At 49.0% G+C, this 19,328-nt stretch overlaps 5 protein-coding genes across 5 annotated transcripts; 2 read left to right on the forward strand and 3 right to left on the reverse strand.

Moving 5' to 3' along the window:
• Positions 1–86: 86 nt before the first annotated feature.
• On the reverse strand, positions 87–1,784 carry CTHT_0035960 (ATP-dependent rRNA helicase rrp3-like protein; the record flags this gene model as incomplete). The annotated part of the gene is made up of 5 exons (XM_006693962.1): positions 87–315; positions 368–946; positions 998–1,036; positions 1,093–1,499; positions 1,560–1,784. 5 exons carry the CDS (start codon positions 1,782–1,784, stop codon positions 87–89), a joined length of 1,479 nt encoding a protein of 492 aa, XP_006694025.1.
• Positions 1,785–2,026: 242 nt separating this feature from the next.
• Positions 2,027–3,522, forward strand: CTHT_0035970 (uncharacterized protein; the record flags this gene model as incomplete). Its single annotated transcript, XM_006693963.1, has 2 exons — positions 2,027–2,464; positions 2,524–3,522. The coding sequence occupies 2 exons, from the start codon at positions 2,027–2,029 to the stop codon at positions 3,520–3,522; spliced, it is 1,437 nt and encodes a 478-aa protein (XP_006694026.1).
• A 379-nt stretch (positions 3,523–3,901) lies between these two features.
• Positions 3,902–4,419, reverse strand: CTHT_0035980 (uncharacterized protein; the record flags this gene model as incomplete). The annotated part of the gene is made up of 2 exons (XM_006693964.1): positions 3,902–4,130; positions 4,310–4,419. The coding sequence occupies 2 exons, from the start codon at positions 4,417–4,419 to the stop codon at positions 3,902–3,904; spliced, it is 339 nt and encodes a 112-aa protein (XP_006694027.1).
• An 8,421-nt stretch (positions 4,420–12,840) lies between these two features.
• On the forward strand, positions 12,841–14,173 carry CTHT_0035990 (uncharacterized protein; the record flags this gene model as incomplete). Its single annotated transcript, XM_006693965.1, has 2 exons — positions 12,841–13,923; positions 13,985–14,173. The coding sequence occupies 2 exons, from the start codon at positions 12,841–12,843 to the stop codon at positions 14,171–14,173; spliced, it is 1,272 nt and encodes a 423-aa protein (XP_006694028.1).
• Positions 14,174–17,974: 3,801 nt separating this feature from the next.
• On the reverse strand, positions 17,975–18,784 carry CTHT_0036000 (uncharacterized protein; the record flags this gene model as incomplete). The annotated part of the gene is made up of 1 exon (XM_006693966.1): positions 17,975–18,784. One exon carries the CDS (start codon positions 18,782–18,784, stop codon positions 17,975–17,977), a length of 810 nt encoding a protein of 269 aa, XP_006694029.1.
• Positions 18,785–19,328: the final 544 nt, after the last annotated feature.

A 19,328-nucleotide genomic window follows, 5' to 3' on the forward strand; every position in this document is an offset into this window, starting at 1 on the left:
TCACAGATCCAGAACTTCAGGGGAAACTTTTCCGGAAATTCCATCCCACTAACCATTGCCCCCAACACCCTATGTAGTTAAGATCCTTAACCTTCCTCGGCGTCCATATCGTCACGAGCTGATACAGACCCAGCCTTCCTCTTCTTCTTTTTCTTCCTGTCCTGTTCTTCCTGAAGCTTCTTCATCTCGTTCTTGGCAATCCGTTGAGCCTCCTCAACGCGCGGCTTGAAGACCATCACCTCGTCCTTCTCCAGCGGGTACTCGGTGAGTTTGTAGCCGAGTGCAGCCTCGGTACGCAACCAAATCTCAAGATCACTGTTGTTGTTAGAGCATAAACGAAAGAAATAATGCTACAACAGATACTTACTATTGAGTCACAAAGCTGATAGCATGGCCCGATTTGCCAGCACGAGCTGTACGACCGACGCGGTGAACGTAAGTCTTTGAATCTTGCGGCAGATCGAAGTTGAGGACACAGTCGACGTTTGGAATATCGAGACCGCGAGCAGCAACATCAGTAGCAACAAGGATATTGCGCGAGCCAGCACGGAACTTATTCAGAGCGCCAAGGCGGGCAGACTGTGAGAGGCCACCATGTAGGGGGATGGCACCCATGCCCAAGGTACGAAGCAGGATGGCAATCCGCTGGGTCTCGAGGACAGTGCGGGTGAAGATGATGATAGTCTTTCCAGCGAACTCGTTGACCAGATAGATGAGGTAAGTGTCCTTGTGGATATGGGGGATGAAGATGTAGTGCTGCACAAGGGTTGAGACGGTCTGGTACTTCGATGTCGAGATGCTGACCTTCAATGGGTCACGCAAACTGGCACGTTGAAGGCTTTCGACTTTGCTGGACATGGTGGCGGAGAACAGAAAGGTTCTCCTTTCCCTTGGTAGAAACTTGAGGATCTTTTCGAGAATAGGGCCGAAATCCATGTCGAGAAGGCTGGACAAGGTCAGTCAAGCTACGGAGACAAATAAAATGGCAGGATCATACCGATCAGCTTCATCCATGACCAGATACTTCAAGTTACGACTGTGTGTTCTTAGTCAGCACTCAATGCCGTCGACATGTCACCAATATCCACTTACAGACTGAAGCCCTTGGTCTTCTCCAAATGATCCAGTAAGCGACCAGGAGTCGCAACAATAACATGAGGCTTCTTGCCTAGGGCAATGGCCTGCTGGACCATGTCCAATCCTCCCAGGATCAAAGCACAACGAAGCGAGATCATGGAACCCAGCGCTTCGAATGCTTGGGCGATCTGGGCAGCAAGCTCTCGAGTAGGAGCCAGGACTAAGGCAAACAAGGGTTGCGGCTTGTCAAGAAGGGCTTGCAGAATGGGAAGAGCAAAGGCAGCGGTCTTGCCACTACCTGTTTCGGCAATGCCAATGAGATCGCGGTTTTGGAGCGCAAGAGGAATTGCTTGCTCCTGGATAGGGGTAGGCCGCTTGTAGCCTAGGCGCTCGCAAGCCTCACAGAGAGATTCGACGATGCCCTTTAAACCGTCAGCTTCGATGCACAAGAGTCACGAAACAGCAAAGCGGATAATCCTTACGAGGTCGGCGAATGTCTTTGGAGCAGCATCATTATTTCCTTGCTTTGAACCATTGTCGATAGTCTCAGAGTCGGCCTCTGAGCTGGGAGCAGGTGGTTGTTTTGGCTGAGAAGAAAGTTGTTTCTCTTCCGTTTTCTTGGATTTCACATCATTTTTGAGGGTTGGAGCCGAGGCATCCTTGAGGCCCCCCTCAGAATGGGAGGTTTTCCTGCGTTTGCTTGACATGACTGATGTTGGTGAAGTACTGGGCTTGATGATGAACCTCAATGGCGAGGAGCAGACAAGCAGCGGCGCGCTCCAAATTTCCAGGCCTTATCGGTGTGGGGCATGCACGATAAGCCTTGCCCCACCGAAATTTTTTGCCCGTGCCGGGGGTTCTGTGCATCTGGAACGTCACCTGCGACGTAAATCAAAGGAGCTCTCTCCAAGCATAACCAACAGCGACGGCACATCAAACAACAGCAAAAATGGCGAAAAGACGGCATAAGAAGAGGACGCACGTCGGTGCACATAATCCTCCCAATGCGGCGCAGGTCAATGGCCATGCCAACATAAAGGACCCAAAGAGCATGGTCATCCGCATTGGCGCCGGCGAGGTTGGAACCAGCGTCAGCCAGCTATGCACCGATGTCCGCAAGGTAATGGAACCGGGAACGGCGTCACGTTTGAAGGAACGGAAGGCCAACAGGTTGCGCGACTACGTTACGATGTGCGGTCCGCTCGGCGTTACCCATCTTCTGCTCTTCTCCCGGTCTACGTCGGGCAATGTCAACTTGCGCTTGGTGGTTGCTCCGCGCGGGCCGACTTTCCACTTCAGAGTCGAGAAGTACTCTCTCACGAAGGATGTAAGAAGGGCGCAAAGGCATCCTAAGGGCGGCGGAAAGGAGTACATGACTCCCCCTCTGGTAAGTTGCGTGTCTGGCCCTTGTTGCATCTGCTCTGGCACGAGGCTGACATGACATAGCTTGTCATGAACAACTTCACGGATCCTAAGTCAGATGCGCACTCCAAGGTTCCGCGTCATCTCGAGTCCCTCACTACTACCGCCTTCCAATCCCTCTTTCCCCCGATCAACCCGCAAACAACCCCTCTCAAATCGATCCGCCGTGTCCTACTTCTTAATCGCGAGCTGTCGCCCGAAAATGACGGCAAGTTTGTCGTCAACTTCCGGCACTACCTCATCACAACAAAACCAGTCGGGCTATCGAAGCCGTTACGCCGACTTAATGCTGCCGAAAAGATGTTAAAGTCGAAGAAGGGAAGGAAAGCAGGCGTACCGAATTTGGGCAAGCTGAGGGATATCTCGGAGTTTTTGATTGGCGGCGAGGATGGCCAGGGCTACATGACAGACGGCACCAGTGGTAGCGAACCGGATACGGATGCCGAGGTTGAAGTCCTCGAAACTACTACTAAGAAAGTTCACAGCGGCAAGCCCAGGGAGCAACAAAATGACGAGGACGAGGGCGCGACACACGAAAGTGTTGAGCGTCGCGCTGTCAAATTGGTGGAATTAGGTCCACGAATGAGACTGCGGATGACCAAGGTCGAGGAGGGGCTTTGCTCTGGCAAGGTTCTGTGGCACGAATATGTCAGCAAGTCGAAGGAGGAGATAAAGGAGCTGGAGCAGAGGTGGGAGCAGCGCAGGAAGGAGAAGGAAGCTCGCAAGAAGCAGCAGAAGGAGAATGTTGAGAAGAAGCGCAAGGCCAAGGAGGCCCAAAGGCAGCAGCAGCAACAATCCGGTGAAGGGGGAAAAGACGAAGTACCGAATGGAGATGAGATGGATGTTGATGAGGAGTACAATAGCGACCTATTTGATGACGAAGATGTCTTCGACAGCGAGGGTCTTGAGGGTGATGCTGAGGAGCAGGTAAATGCCCGGATGGAAGAGGAGGGTGAATGGGAAGATGAAGAGGAGGAGATTGCTCAGGGAAAAAGTTCTAAAAGGAAGTCGATGAAGAGATGATGGGGGTATATGAATGTTTAATTTGTGTACATGATCTCTAATGACATAGCTACAACTCAAGGGCATCAAGGGCATCATTGGGAGCATTTGTGATCAAATAAAATGTATTGAGCATTTTGTTGAGGCTCTTGCATTCCGTTGGATATATTTTGATTCTCATTCCAAAACCCTATTGAAAACGACCATTTGCTATGCGATGAGATTTCCCATGCACCAGTTCCAGTGAAGCATCCACTCGAATTGCCGGAACCTAGACCCATACCAAAACGCCGCGCCATCCGAATCCCAGAGCATACGTAGTACTCATAAACGTTGAAAGCCGAAACCCAAAACGAAGATGCCACCCTGATTATGTGGAATCTTTGAACAAAGCATTGCATCAGTGTCCTCGCTCCCTCGTCTGTGCCTCATAAACGGCCACTGCCCTCTCAAGAGCCTCCAGGCTGTCACGGTCACCGTATGCGTCGGCGATGGCCTGCCGGCGGGCCTCCTCACGCTCCCGCTCAGCGGCCAGAGTCGCCTGTCGTTGCTCGGTGGTGGTCGAATCCTGGAAGTAGGATGCTACGGCGTAGCCTGTTGTGGCCAGGGCTGCTGCAAGGGGCGGGGCCCTGATGAGAGGGGTTAGCTCTAGATTGGGCTATGGAAGTGTAGGCACTTATGCAGGAACAGTGTGGCAGTTGGGCTAAGGGGTTGCTGGAAGGCGCTAGAGGTTCTGAAGGGGAGGAAAGCCGACGATGGGGGCATGAAGGTGTGATAACCATGAGAGGCAAGCGACGCAATTGCTCACCATTTCAGTCCCTTGCCCTGGTTCCGGGAGGCATTGTGCAGGTAGGGGAGGTAGCTTGGGTGGACGCGAGCCGAGGTAGAGAGAAGCCTAGTCGAAGCGCGGTTCATCATGGTGATGGCGTAGTGCTGATGGCTTGGTATGCTGGCAGACGAGAATTTCAGATTGGAATTGCTAAATTTGATTTCGAGCACATGTGTCTTCGTTCTTGACAAATAGTGTTGGGTGTAAATCTGAGCGTTCCGAACAAGCCGGCCAGGAGATCAGCTTCCAGTTATAAGCAGAACCTAAACCGGGGTAAGTGGATCTAGAACGCTGCATCCAGCGGAGAGGAACCCGCCCGTTCAGCCGCTGGGCAAACGTGTAGCACAGGTATCCAGAATGGAAAAGCTGGAAGCCGTTTAACACTAAAACAGGAGCCGCGGTCGGTTAGCATGTGTCAGCCCACGAGAGCTACCCAAGAGCCTTGCATCTTGGGAGCTGGGCAGCTGCACTGTTTAAGGAGATCCATGGCAAAGCGGAGTGTTCCGGCGTGTGGTATGACGAGACAGGCGATCAACGGTCAGTATCGACGCATGTCTGCCCACATGTTGCTGAGCAATAGCCGAGGGACGCGGGAAGTCGGTGGGGCGAGGGGCAGTCTCCTCCGCTACCCCGGGAGTTTTCCCCGGATTTTTGTGTGGGTGAATGACCTCGTGCGGGGCAAAGATGGGAGTGCGCAGACGGCCTGTGCTTTGTGCCTGTTGTGAAAGTGGGGTCTGCCGAACTCTCCGAGCGCCGATAGCAGCAGAGCTGAGGCTCAGCGGCTCTGGTAAGGAAACAGATGCCCGCTGCCTGTCATTTGGTGCTCTCAAGGTTAGCCTGGTGGAAACAAGCATTGACGGACTATGCAGCCAACCTTATGAAACTGCCGCTTTTGCAGTTTCACATCTGCGACTGCCACTTGAAAACATCGTGCCATGCCGACAATGTTGAAACCAACTGTTCCAAGCTCCAGCCTGGAAGCCTGTATCGGAAACCGGGATTTCTTTTTCCCATTTAGGTTCGGTTCCACGTGACTGCACCCCTTGGAGGCCCGTTAATTAAACTTGACAATGGCTGGACTGTCCTCAGATGCTCAGAGCCACCTTGGACCCTTAGTAGGTTACGCTTTCGTCAATTTTATTCTTTAAGGAGTGTCCAATAAACGAATCAACTCGAAATGCATTGAACAGCAGGCGACTCGCAGTCTGGATCCCACATTTAGGGAAAACAAGTGGTTCGCTGAAGTCTAAAAGCACACAGCTTAGTGAAGGCTTATGATCATCCCAGCACTTGACTCCAACCTCCCCATTAGCCATATACTGATGTGACATCGTGGGCCAGGGCAAGCATCTTGTACTACTTGAAATAATAACCCAAAAGGTTTGCCAAGGCGGAATTTCTTTGACAAGCCGATGGGAGAGTTGCCTAAATTGATTAAGTTGCCTAAATTGATTAATGTGAAGCTCAACACTTCCATACTCAACTTAATCTCGCTGCAGACTTGGGGCCAAGATCCTTTAAAGCAACGGAACTTTCAAAGCTGTATATTCCCATCGCTCCCGCTTGTGCCGTGGGCTACACCGTTACATTGTCTTCAACACCCTGGCGATACTTGCTCTCTTTGTACTACTTTTACCTGTCGTAAACACTTCATGACCCCCACGTTTGTCAGTCAGATTCACCAACACAACTGATGCTTGATCCTCTTCAGCTGCAATTAGCAATGATGGTTTCTAGCGTAATTTGAGTCCCAGTTGCCCATGGTAGCAAACGGCCGTCCTCTTGCGGATTGGTACCGTTGCTGAGACGCAGAACCGGCATCTTCACGTGTGTAAACGGCAGCATCGTAACTTCGTGCTGCTAACGCAGCGGGGATTGACGATTAATGTTGCATCTGTCTCTCGATTACGCAAAGTATGAGAGTCCTGGACCCGCGTCGCGAGAGAGTAGCATTAATGAATTTTCTTGAGGTTTTTCCTTCGGTAGGGAGTTTTCATTCTCAATCTTACTCTCCTTACTCCGTGATTCTGTCATACTGGTCATCTACTTCTCAATTTGCAATTCTCAACTTCAGTCCGTATTGGTGGCTAAAAATCTTTTGTATCGTTTCTAGCAACTATTATTTCCTACCACAACTTAACCACGTCCCAGGGAACTTTGCGGGATCTTCTATTTCAGCCCGTGATAGTTTCACGAAGATACAAGCCAACAGGCCAGAAATGCCAGCCTAATTTCCATCGTCGCCGAGGCCGGAGAACGGTACTATGCCAGGAGAGTCTCGGGAGGTCATGCCATTGAGCCACACACAGGGTTCTGGAAGATGAGCTTCTGGCAGAAGACTGGGATGCAACATCCTCAGCTGCGTCAACATCCATCGCCTTAAACATCTACGCATACGCCTATGAGAACTGCGGACGATACCATGTGTACAAAGACGGGCGTTATCCGATTCCGAACGATAATTCCGAGTAGAATAGAGGAGACATAAAGCATGTTATGATGCTGGGATGACAAATGGGAAGTTCTTTTGCGCCCCTATTGGCGAGCACCCTCGGAGAATTATTGATATCGGAACCGAGACCGGAATTTGGGCCATAGAGGTTGACGACCTCTGTCCCGGAGCTGAAGTATTGGGAGTTGATTTATCACCATTTCAACCACATTGGGTGCCCCCGAATGTAAAGTTTATCGTGGATGACGTGGAAGACAAAATGGCTCCATGGTTCCAATTGGGGCTTTGTCCACTTCAGGGGCATGAGCCTTGTTCTACGTGACCTACAGAAGGTGGTGGATCAGATCTTCCGGTAAGTTCTCCAGACCCGGATCAGTTTACATGAAGTGCTCACCGCAAATAGCCACCTCAAGCCTGGCGGCTGGGTTGAGTCCCAGGAATCTTATGGACGCCTTTGTGTGATGAAGGCACCATGAGCGAGCATGATGTCATGAAGTTCTACGAGCTCCGCATTGCGGTTATGAGCAAACATGGCATGAACTTGGATCTCGTCACTAGGACTGGCGATTCCCTGAGCCGTGCCGCCTTCACCAACATCACTTGCATCAGAAAGAAGTTGCCCATCGACATGTAGCCAAAGTACAAGACGCTGCCTCTTATCGGTCTTTTCGCCAAGGCGGCTGAGCAGTCTCTGGGTCCCTTGGGAAGCCCTGTCTAAGTTTGGAATGTCGCAGGCTGGGCAAACGGTGTGAGCGGCTAAGGTTAAGGAGTCCTTGGGAGATAACAAAATCCATCAGTACTGCTTCTACTAATTCAGGTACGCACGAAAGCCGGAGAAAAAGGCGGGTTGAAACCAGGAAAAAACACCTACCCGCGCGGACGCATTGATACCAGCCTTCCCCTGTGAAGTTATCTGCAGAATTGTTCTCAATCAAGATGAGTTCAACAACAATACACCAACAATCGGGTTGACTCCACAGGTACCAGCTATGCAGCTGAATCTTGCTTCCACATGTTTCCCCCATCCACAATTCTTTGGTGATACCGGACTCTTCCTGCGTTCTCTCAGGTTGATGTCAGCTGATATTTCGGAAAACCTGGACACAACATGGCATGGGTGTCTATGGTGTTGAACTCCTGCCATATGTCAGGACATTATGTTAGGACACTATGGTAGCAGTTCTCTTTTCTTTCACCGCTTGTTCAGAACAAAGCTCCATTCAGACCTAAGTTTGGATTCATTGACATCTCCACGGATGACGGTTTCTGTGTTGTGTTTTTGCGGTCGTTACAGAAGCATGCAAACAGTTGGTAAGTTATTTAGGGCCATTTTGGTCTTACCTCCATGAGCGCCTCACTTGAGATGATTCGTTGATGAGCAACGATCAACCACAACGCCACCAAGGTTATCAAGAACGACACGATATGTCTCGAGCTGATCCTCTCATGAAAGTCGAAGGAAATGATGTTTCAACGTTCCGCTTTGAGAATCGATCACTCCCGGCTTAGGGTCGGCTTGAGTTTTCTCTGAGACTTCTGTTCTCATCAGAGATAAGGAGCCAACCATGAAACTCTGGTTGTTCACAACATTGACCGTGTGGGGTTTCCTCGGTGTCTTCACCGCAGGCCTTGCGGTAGTCCCTAATCCCCTAGAAGACCGCGCGCTCGTACCTACCCCGTGCCAGTCCTTTGCCAAAAGCCCTGAAAAACAGGATGGAGTGCGCTTTTGGATCCTAGGAATTCCAAAGACGAGATAACCACGCCGACCACCAAGCCCCTGACTTCGACGACTGCAGAAACCACAATCATGACTAGCATCACCACCAGCACATTCATCACAGCTGTCAGCGCAAGCAGTCCCCTCCTGAAAGTAACCTTGGAAGCTCTTCCCGGACGTCGTCATTGCCTAATTCACCAGCCTGCACCAAAACCCCCACCATGGCTGTTCAGGAGTTGGTACTACTGTGGTCCAGGCACAAAGTGGGAATGCTCAGGCGGATACCAGAACACCTGAATTCGATATTCTGATCTTGCAATGTGCATTCCATTTGGATATCAGCTGATCTCGACGAGAGCGGCGTAGCGTCCAGTTTAGGTCAACATTAATGCACAGCCGATCGTGGTTGGACTGGACTGGACTGGGCTAGAATGCCATGCAGCCAACGACATCCTTGTCGTGAACTCGCCTGAGCATCGTACCGTGCAAATGAGGACGCCAAGGGGCTCAAGATGTTACTCAGATGAAGTCGAGATCTAAGTCAACAGTTTCCAGGCTGGATTTTGGTAATATAAGGTGAGTTTAGGATCATGGATTTAGCTATGGTTATTTGAACGAAGCGTTGCTCAAGGCTTCATTGCTTGTTGCTTCATGGTGGTAATATTGACATTCTGTTCATTCTTTCGGGAATGCTACTGGAGGTATGTATACCACCTGTCGTGTGTTTGCACACTGGACTAGGTTACTTTGTTTGTAGATGCAATGGACGTTATTCTTCGTGTTTTCCCCTAACCATCGTGCAGTCCTCCGTCGATGGCTATGGACGCGGTGGCGAGTCAGGTCGTGGGTGGCTTATCCGTGCCCCGAGCGTCTTGGCCCGTACATGTTTCAAATGTTGCTGGAGAAGACATCTCTTCTCGACAAAAGCTCATTAGCTAAACAGTTGGAGCTTGCAGCCACGCGAGCGTGGCACGTGTGAGAGAGGGAGCTATCAAGGATCCGGTCGTAACTCCTGAGTCAGGATCCGGTCTCGCAGTCGAGTCATCATTGGCCCAAATATCTGGTTACCGTTCGAGCGGTGCAGCCAGTCTGACCGTTGAGAGGTGGGTTGGATGGCGAAATTCTGAAGCTTTATGTTCTCGAATGGAAACACAGCACATTTCAGTGTTGAGCTCGGGTTCCGGATTGCCGTGTGAAAACTGAATGGTTCGGTTGGCGATGAAGCCTAAACCTGGGGACTTGGGCCCTGAGGATGGCATATATGCCACTCTTGAACTCCCCACCTAAGTTGTATCACCTAGGTACTTAATGAGGTCAAGTGTTTCCTTCCACACGTTGTAGCTCTCATTTAACCAGTTTGCTTCACGACCGATTCACTCAGACAAATGACGCCCATCAATTCTAAACTATCCTATGAGCTTCTCATTTTGGAGTAGATGACCGAAATACTTGCGATGCAGACTCATGATTCAGGGTCTAGAATGGTTCTATGCTACCTGCTTGGCCTGGTATCCGAGCTGACTAGCATCAGAAGCAAATATCAGAAGAGTTGCTATTGATAAAACCTTCAAAACCATCTCAATAGAATCATATATTGTTGTCATGGATCAGAGTACTATCGTTGCAAACATCCTCTGTCAACAACGAAGTTAGATGTATCAGAGTTTAGTTGTAAGAATGACTCGTAACCTAGTGGCAGAAAGATCGAGACCGGTTCTGCGCAAAGACCACCGATAACCTGCAGCGATGCCTAAAGTTCAATAGTAACTTCAGACTGTGTTCGCTTTTATCAGTTACCAGGCACAGAAGGTGAGGTAGATGTCAAAGCTCAAGTTGTGTTGGAGCGTCGCGACTTTTCCCCCTGCCCGAATTCCGTCCGAAGCCTGAAGCAGGTAGAAGGGGCCGAGCGCAGGTGGCAGCGCCCATCCCCTCCTGTTATCGCCACTTACATGGATGTGGCCTACTTATTGCTTGTTGAAGCACAATTGATAAAAGATGACGGCATTGTTAGACCAATTTCTAACCAAACCACCAATGTTTCTTCCCTCCAATTCTTCGAGGCAGTATCCCTTGGAAGGGACACCTGGCTGAACAACGCGCTGGACGCGTCTAGCTACCAGATCACACGTTTCTTTCATCATATCCAACCAATCTCATAATGGGTACACTGATACCTCCATGGTATCGAGTTGAGCCCACGTCCCTGACAGGCCTGCTTGTAGCGGCCTTCTTCTTTGGAGCTTCGTCAGCCGTCGCATTCTTCGACTTTACCAAGGCTGTCCGTCAGAGCCGCCGGTCATGGCGCCGTTGTCATCGACTTAGTGCTTACATCATCCTGGTGTGGCTCGTTTGGGGCTCCTGTATATCCACATCAATCTGTATCTGGTTGTTTTTGGTCGGCAAGATCCCACCTAGGTATACTTTCTCACGGATCATATGTCGTGATTATTGCGCTGACAATGGCTTTATCACAGCATCTGGTATTTCGTTGGAATGCGTATGTTCCTCACAGACACTGTTTTCTTAACGGTTCAATGTTTGCTAACATAAAGAGATGAGTCCTTACATGGGTTGTGCAGGCAAGTATCCATCATTGTGCTACATGTCCCAATACGTTCTAACAAGATCGAACTAGATTCAAGGCTTGATGCAAATCCTGGCAAATCGACTTGGGTTGATATTGTATAACCCCGATAAAGAACGACGGATTAAAATTGCATTGCTCATCGCCATTGGCATTGTCAACGTCAGCGTTTTCTGTATCTGGGTTCCAGCACGACTACAGATCAATGAAACGTTCATCCGGATCAATGAAGTCTGGGACAGAGCTGAAAAAGCCATTTTTGCTGCAATCGATCTCACCATCAACACGTATTTCATGTGGCTGGTTAGATCGAAGCTTGTCTCATGCGGTCTGACCAAGTATAATCTTGTCTACAAATACAACCTTCTAATGGTTTTCGTTTCCATATCCCTTGATGTACGTTTTGCTCTCGCCTCTCCATTGATCCTTCCGTTCTGACTAGTTTTATTCAGGTAATGCTTATTGGTCTTATGTCGCTGAAGGACGAGATTGTATACATTCAAGTCCATCCTTTTGTCTTCCTCACCAAACTCAATATCGAAATGAATATGGCCGACCTTCTTGGTAGTATTGTCAAGAAATCGAAGGAAAGTCGAATGTCGATCGACGTCTCGGATGTACACAGGCCGCACCTAGGTGTAGGGCCGGTGGTTTTTGACAGGGAGTGGTTGGGGAGTGCAAAGGATTTTATCATCCCTTCGGGAGACCAGCATAATGATCAAACACAAGTTGGGAGGGATGATCTTGAGAGTGGTAGAAATATTGGGCGGAATCATGATCGGAGGAAGGATAGCGGTACAGCTGGCATCCATCTGGATGATGTTGAACTATGAGCTCGATTGTTCTGGTTCAAGGGTTTCGTGTTGTTTTGCTTGTGGCATACTTTTGACTCGTATATTTTTTGATCTGTTCTCGTCAAGGAACATCAAATCTATGACTATATCATGGAATGATCCTCCCCGGGTCCATTTATATAGTTGTATCGGCTCTGTGGCCCGTCACTTGGAATTTTACGGTTCATTTAGTATAATCGAAATGTCAATACGAGGTGCTTGGAATTTCAAGGGTCATCCGGCAGAACTGTTCAAGAGGTGAGCAATGGGCAGACACAGGGTTAGGGTCGAGCAACACCAGCTGTCATCAATTGTTCGCAGCTGTTGCGCTCTCAGTCCCCGCTTCAGCTGGATCCTGGACAGCACGCTCCACTAGATTGTGGTTCACGAATCACCCTGCATCAAGACATCATAGCAGTCCCTTCCTAGTATGAAGTCATTGGGACTGTTATTTGATACACCCAATCAGAACTCTGTTGTTGCTGTCTTACCATAGTTCTTGTGCCATGGAACAATCCAAAGAACAGACAGTGAAAGGTCATACAAGGACAAGATCTGGGGTCAAAGGTAAGCAAGACGTCGGTTACAGTGTGAGATGCTACCAGCTGCTTTCATTGTGGTTTCTCACCTCGTGTCACCATCTCGGGGCCGGAACTAGATAGCGATTGTTCATTGAAGCTGTGATCATACCACGACATCACTATTTGATCTACAACCCTCATTCAGTTGACTTGGGCTGACCCTTTACAACCAACTAGCAACTCGACCTCGTTCATCCACCAAGGGTCCCCTTGATGCTAGCAAGTGAGCTCAACATTCATTAACAGCGCCACCTCAACTCTCATAGATCTGACAAATTGAAGAGCGCCTCTAGGCCTTGTTACAGATCAACAGCCTCCTCAAGGCCAACAACCTCCTCAAAGCATGCTTTCTCCACCACCAAGAACGCCTGGTGCTGCATCACCGGTGATGAGATCTCCCTCTCATTCACCTGCACCCATAGCCAGGCGGCCTGCCCCTCCTCGACCACGTGACTTCTCCTTTTTGCTTCGCCCCGAGATCTACCATCCCCTACCACCTCACAACATACCCCCGGCTTTTCGTAACTCTCTGCACAATCAACCGTCTACCGAGACCCCCATTCCGGAGCTCGTAGCTCAAGGTCACTTCCGCGCCGCCGCCATTGCGGCAGCACAGACTCTCTCGGGCATCGGCGGCCCGAGCCCTGCTCAGGCCCAGCCTGATCCAACCGATCATGAACGCATCTTTGACCTCTTTTATACCCGGCTGGCCTGCCTCACCCTTATCGATGCTACATCTCTTGCTGCGCAAGAAGTCAAAGCCCTTGGTGACTTATCTAGTACTTTTTACTATCAGACTATCTCTTCGCCAACAGATAACCCGAGCGTCCTAGCGGATGTTGAACAGGGACAGCCAAAACCACGTCCTCATGCCCAGCAAACGCAAGTTCATATTGTTCCATGGGACCTCCGTGTCCTTGCTGTCCGTTTGCAGGCCCTTGGGTTCGGTGACCCACGCCGTTCCATCATGAGCTACTATGAACTGGCGCGCGAGGCAAGAGCACGGCTAGCCGAGGTTAGTGCGAGGCACGATCACTCGGCCATGGAGTTATGGAAAGCTCGATTAGCCGACCTAGGATTACGAGTGGCTGGAGCGCTGGTTGAAATGGAGGATATTACTGGCGCCATTTGCCACCTAAGGTCACTGCCTCAGAATAACGATGGCACACGCGCTGTCAGGGAAGCATTACTATGGTTGCACCTTGGTGACGTGGAGAATGCTAAGAGATGTGTTGGCGAGCTTGTGGCGCCAGAAGATGAACACGGGGTAGCCATACGAGTACTTCAGGGCCTGTGTCAGATGGCAGATGGCGAATATGACGCTGCTTTGGAAACTTGGCGAGGGTTGAGTATGTTGCTGCCTGGCGATGAGATGGTTGGTGTGAATTTGGCAGCGTGCTTGCTATATGTTGGCAAAATGGAGGAGGTATGCTGATGACTCCTTTCATCCGTGATGTTTTGGCACTCCAGCTAACATCCTCTTGCAGGGCAAAGCTTTACTCGAAAACCTGGTTGACGCTGGCCGGACTTCACACACGCTATTGTTCAACTTGACTACTATGTACGAACTCAGTACCGACCGAGCAAAGGCCTTGAAGGTCAAATTGTCAGAGAAGATTGCGTCGCTGGAGCATCGCGACACAAAAGAAAAGACAAATGCAGACTTCAAGCTTTGACAACTTCCAATAGATGATAATTCATGCTGACGGTGGCATTTTGATCATCTCCTGCATCTCTTCGAAGCTCTCAAAACAAGTTTAATTTGTGAAGAGCGTGTGTTGTCTCTATTTAGATGCCCAAGTTTGTCTAACGTAACAATATCAGTCATTCGGTCATCCCGAGGTGTAAGCTGGTCACTACCAACTTATGTTTAGCCATGGTCAAGCCTTCGAAAGGGATATTAGACTTAACACCTAGTGGCTGTGTGGATTCATCAGACATCCGATCTTGTTATTTAGGATTTTGGTCAAGGTTTTATAGAGCTTACTATGGTCTACAAAACACCACTAATGGCTAATGCTCTGTGGGCATTTCGGCCTAGAAAAGCCACACATCCTCTCGAGTTGCAAAGCTCCCAGAACAAGGGCAAGGCAACAATTTAGGGTTTAATTCCACTTTGAAGAGCGTGTTCTTTCTTCCAACGATTCAATATCCGCTAGCTATTTGAAGGGGATATCAAGCCTTGTCTTCGGATCGTTTAAAGTATGAGAAGAACTAAACTACCCTTTAACACCGTCATGCTTCCTGGCTGCACAAAGCCCAAGGACGATTGAGATTAGCGCCACGTGCACAGCTAACATGGTTCACACATAAGATTTTCATTCGTTCGTTCTAAGTTTCTTATTGTACATGTCCCTCGTTTTAAGAAATGGGTTCACATTTTCCAATTAAGGGTCAAACAGTGATAGCTACTCAATGGCACAGCATAGCAGCATTCAGCCTTTGACATTGTGAGATCTACAACCATTTAGAATTCTGGGCTTTCCCCCTAATATAGGCATGTCATCATAGCTCAGGAAGGCGTGACTTGGTCCACAAACTAAACCATCACTCACTCACAAAGCGTCACGAGGTTGAGTAGACAATCGCTCTCTGACCACCATCGCTCCTCCTACATCTCTCTAGTTGCCGAAGTATTTGGCATCAACTTGAACAAAAGGCCTACCGGAGATTCAAGCTATACTTCCATGAAACTCAAATGCGTTACTATTTGATATTTCTTCGACGATCTCTCCACTGTCATAGACAAGTCGGTTTCTCGTTTGGGCAATGGCGCTGAGACCCGTCGCAAGCTCGTCTCAAAGAACCAAACCTCAAGGCTCTTCGCTTTTCTATCCCCGCTCAAAAAGATTATTTACACATATACATTCTCGGACTACTGTTTCAAAGCCTGTGTTAAGTTAGTGTTGAACCTTCTCGGCCAGCTGCACAAGATCCCTCACATCCACATCATCCGGTGGCACACTGCCACCTAGTTACCCCTTCTACTTGATGTGGCAGCATGACTGGGTCATGAGGACGAACAGTCGGGAGATGGCCGATTTCCTGTACCACCGAGTTGGCAAAGATGATCCAAAACTCGGGTTGGCCGCAGCTCGTTGGAAGATTGAAACGGACTCAAAACCTTGCCCATCACCTGCAGATATCAAGGGACAGGACCAACCACCTGGGTTGACCTCTCGAGTTCAGAGCTCTTTCCGGAGAGTTCCAGCCTCAAGGATGGCATGCACTTCTTATTGGAGAGGGTTAATGCTGCCAACCTCGGAGCTCGCAGAGCCTGGGAAGTTCTGATGGGCACTCGCCTGTCCCCCGGCTCCAGCGAAAGTCCGGTCCCTCAATGGGTGATTGATCTTGCTGCCGAAGAATATTGGAGCAAAGCCCACGCATTGGATTTTGGAAATGACCGGAATACATCGGCCGTGTTGGGCATAACCATGCCCCTTTGAGATAAACCAGATTAAAGCTCGGGAATGGTCCGGGGGGTTACTCGGGGTAAAGAGGAAGCAGGTCGTTTCTCTTAGATATGTTTCTTTGTTATCCTTCAAGCTAGACTATTTATCTTGTATACGCTAGTCAATCAAGCGCTCTCAGCGTGCAATAAACTGTTCACTGTTAGTGCCAAAAATGGGCAAACGAAGCTTCTTCGACGACCGTCTCAGGGGCAGAGCTACGTGACCAAGATCAGATTATGCTACTTGAACCATATACGGTAAAGACAGTAATACTTTAGGAAACCTCTGTCTGGCTCTCGTCCCAAGGTGTGACTGCCTGACTTTAGATTTGAATGGATAAGCGGATGAACCTCCGAGGATCTACTTGTCAAAATATCCTCCGACTTCCCGACGGTAGCTCTTTTATCGCTAATAAAAGGCAGAACATTCCCATCCGGTCATGCAGTCTAACACTTGTTCTCCATCCATCAGTTAAGTTTTCACTAATCAGGGAACTGATTGACGTTGAACTTGACTCTTGACCATGTCTTCTGTGCAACTTGCTGTGCAACTTTGTTTCCTCAATTTTGAGACTCTCAGCTTCCAAGTTGAGAACGCAACACAGGAGTGGACTTTCGATGACAATACATTTGACTACATCCACATATGCAGTTTCTTTGGGCGCATAGGTGATTGAATTGAGTTCTATCAAGTGGCCTGTCGGTGTTTGAAGCCTGGCGACTGCGTAGAACATCGTGAACGCACTACCTAACTTATATCAAGAAGTGAGCTTCCTGATCCACTCAAAGAATATGCAACAGTATTTTTTACAGGGCAGGTGAGCGCATGAGTGCCTGTTCCAAATTGTTAAAGATGACATACACAGGATGGGAATGATTGAAGTAGGTTTGAAGACATACAAGTGGGAATCTTTCCGCCCCATTTGGCTCATAGCCAGACCATGAAGAGCAACAACAGCTTCTCGGAATAGCGCTAGGAAGAGATTCAAATTTCCTTGCTAATCTCCATTTAGTGCTGAAGTGTGGTGGGAAGTTTTGTACAGTTCGTAGGGTTGTGTATGTTTAAAAGTATACCGCTAGATAGTTGGCAGTGATTTAGAGCATCTTAATTTGGACTGGTCTCTTTGCTTGATCTTCGATCATTGAAATCTAATTTATTCAGCATATCCCCCAAAGAGCTACTGAATTAACCAGATCTAAATCCCCCAGTCATGAAGCACATCCACTTCCCCAACTTTCCGAAACGTTGCAGAACTGTTTCCGCCTAGCAATTGAGAAAGAAATAGAAAATGTTGGCTTAACTCTTCTGAACAATATTGACCCAGATCTCCCGAGTGTGATAGGTATCTGTACCCGAAGAAGCATCAGAAAGAGAAGCTTAAGTTCCGCAGTCGACAACAAACTATTTCAGGAAAACCCCTACCGGGAGGAAACGTGGCACGGAAATCGATCAATCGATCCGGACCTTTGGGTCACGGGGAGATATCTTAGGCGTAAATTCAGTGTATCTACAAAATGTGCCACGATTTGTCTTATTGGCGTTTTATTGTCTTATTACCCTCCAAAATAATGTCCTAAAACACTATAGAGCTTGCCAACAACACAAATCGTTGCACATTGCAGAAGTTGGAAAATCAGCAGCCGGTCGTTGTCATGTATAGTCCGTTTCTTCATTTATATCCGTTTTAAAATGGTGATCCCAACACCGGCACGGAGAGGGCTACTTTCAGGCTCTGACGCTTGTTCTTGACGGGTCCTCGTTTCCTGGCACGCAAACCGGAGTGCCGCTGACTCGGAAGCACTCTTAACCTTTTACCATCACCCCCCAAACAAACCTACAACCCGTATAAACGACCGGTTTGTGTACCTAGGTAAACTACGAATCTTGTTATCAAACGCTTTGTTTTTAAATCAATGGCTCACACGTCCAATTTTATTATGTCCTGATGCTAGCGTAAATACTTCATCAACAGAAGACGTGAGCCATCCACCAGGCAACAGCCCTGGAAGATTTCGATCAGTCCTTTCAACGCGAATCACTATATGGTTCATATGCCGTGTTCAAGTCTTTCTTTGCACGATTTCTGCCCAGTGCCATCAGAGGAATGGATGGCCCCGAACCCGTCTTTGTCCCTCCTGACACAAATCCACCAGAATACTCGTCGGGCGCAGCCCAGTCATCATCCAGTCTTCTTGCCCGCAAGCTGTCGGGAGAGCCATGACTAGCTTCGCCATACTTGGGGCCACTAGGTGGGTAATCGCCCACATTACCCTGTTGATGTTCAATCTGGACATACTTATGGCCACCAATTGCGCCTGCCAACGTCGGTTTGCGACCAAAGTTACCAAGTAGCATGCCCTTGCATTGTCCAGATTGCTGACGCACAGCATTAAAGTAAAGAATTGCGGCAAGAATAGAGAGGAAAGCGGCTGTAATCGCAAGAGCCATTGGCGTGGATCCTGGGCTCGTGGAAATCCCATGGCCCTCGAAGATGTCGTTGAACCGGTTGCTGAATTGTTTTACGATGACAGTATTTGCGATGGTGACGGATAGTAACAAAATACAGCATAGCACGCTGCTGATGGCCGCCCACTTCAGAACAAAGAAAGACTCGATCGTCGCCAGGACGGTAAGGAAGATGGAGGCAAGGTAAATGAAAGTCACTCCTTTGCTGCCGTTTGCCCAGCGCTCGACAGCGTCGTTGAGGCTGTTATCAATAAGATGGCTTAGTGATGCGGCTTTCAAATTAAGATCGCGCTCTGGGACAAAGGAAAAGCCGTATTGGGGTGAACGGCAGTGCAATGGTCGATCGGAGTAATGTCTACAATCGGTCATTAGGTGAACTGTGAACCATTCTGGCTCCCCAATTGAGGCAGCGGTGATGTTTGGTCCGACATAATCTGTTTTTGAGATGCTAGATAAGGCTTTTAGGTACTCGGAGCTGAAAAGCGCTGAAGGTATTGACAGTTTGGAGCTGTCTACCTGCAAGAAGGGTCAGCCACGGAGCTTCCTGATGGTGAAAACCGTCGTTGCCGTTCACCTTGAGCCAGTAGATGTGCTCTATCGTCTCATTGATGCCAGCAAATGAAACGACGCAGATGAGAATGAGTGATACGACGTTGAAAAGAACAGCAAATGCTCTGAGAATAAAGCCGGCAGTCATTCTTTCCTTGATTTAGGACCAATTATCACCGACAGAAGTAGGATATTGGGAGGAAAGCGAAAAGATCCCGAGGTTGTGGTATTGAAGTTTTGAGGACGACAATGCTTTCGGCAAGTGAGCACGTTCGCCGCCGTTGAGGTACACTCAGGAAGTGTAGCATATAGCTCCTCGGATGCAATCTCAGGACATAGCTAATAGCGTCTTTTCGGGCACCAG

This window comes from Thermochaetoides thermophila (assembly GCF_000221225.1).
Source record: "Thermochaetoides thermophila DSM 1495 unplaced genomic scaffold scf7180000011816, whole genome shotgun sequence".
NCBI classification, from domain to species: domain Eukaryota; kingdom Fungi; phylum Ascomycota; class Sordariomycetes; order Sordariales; family Chaetomiaceae; genus Thermochaetoides; species Thermochaetoides thermophila.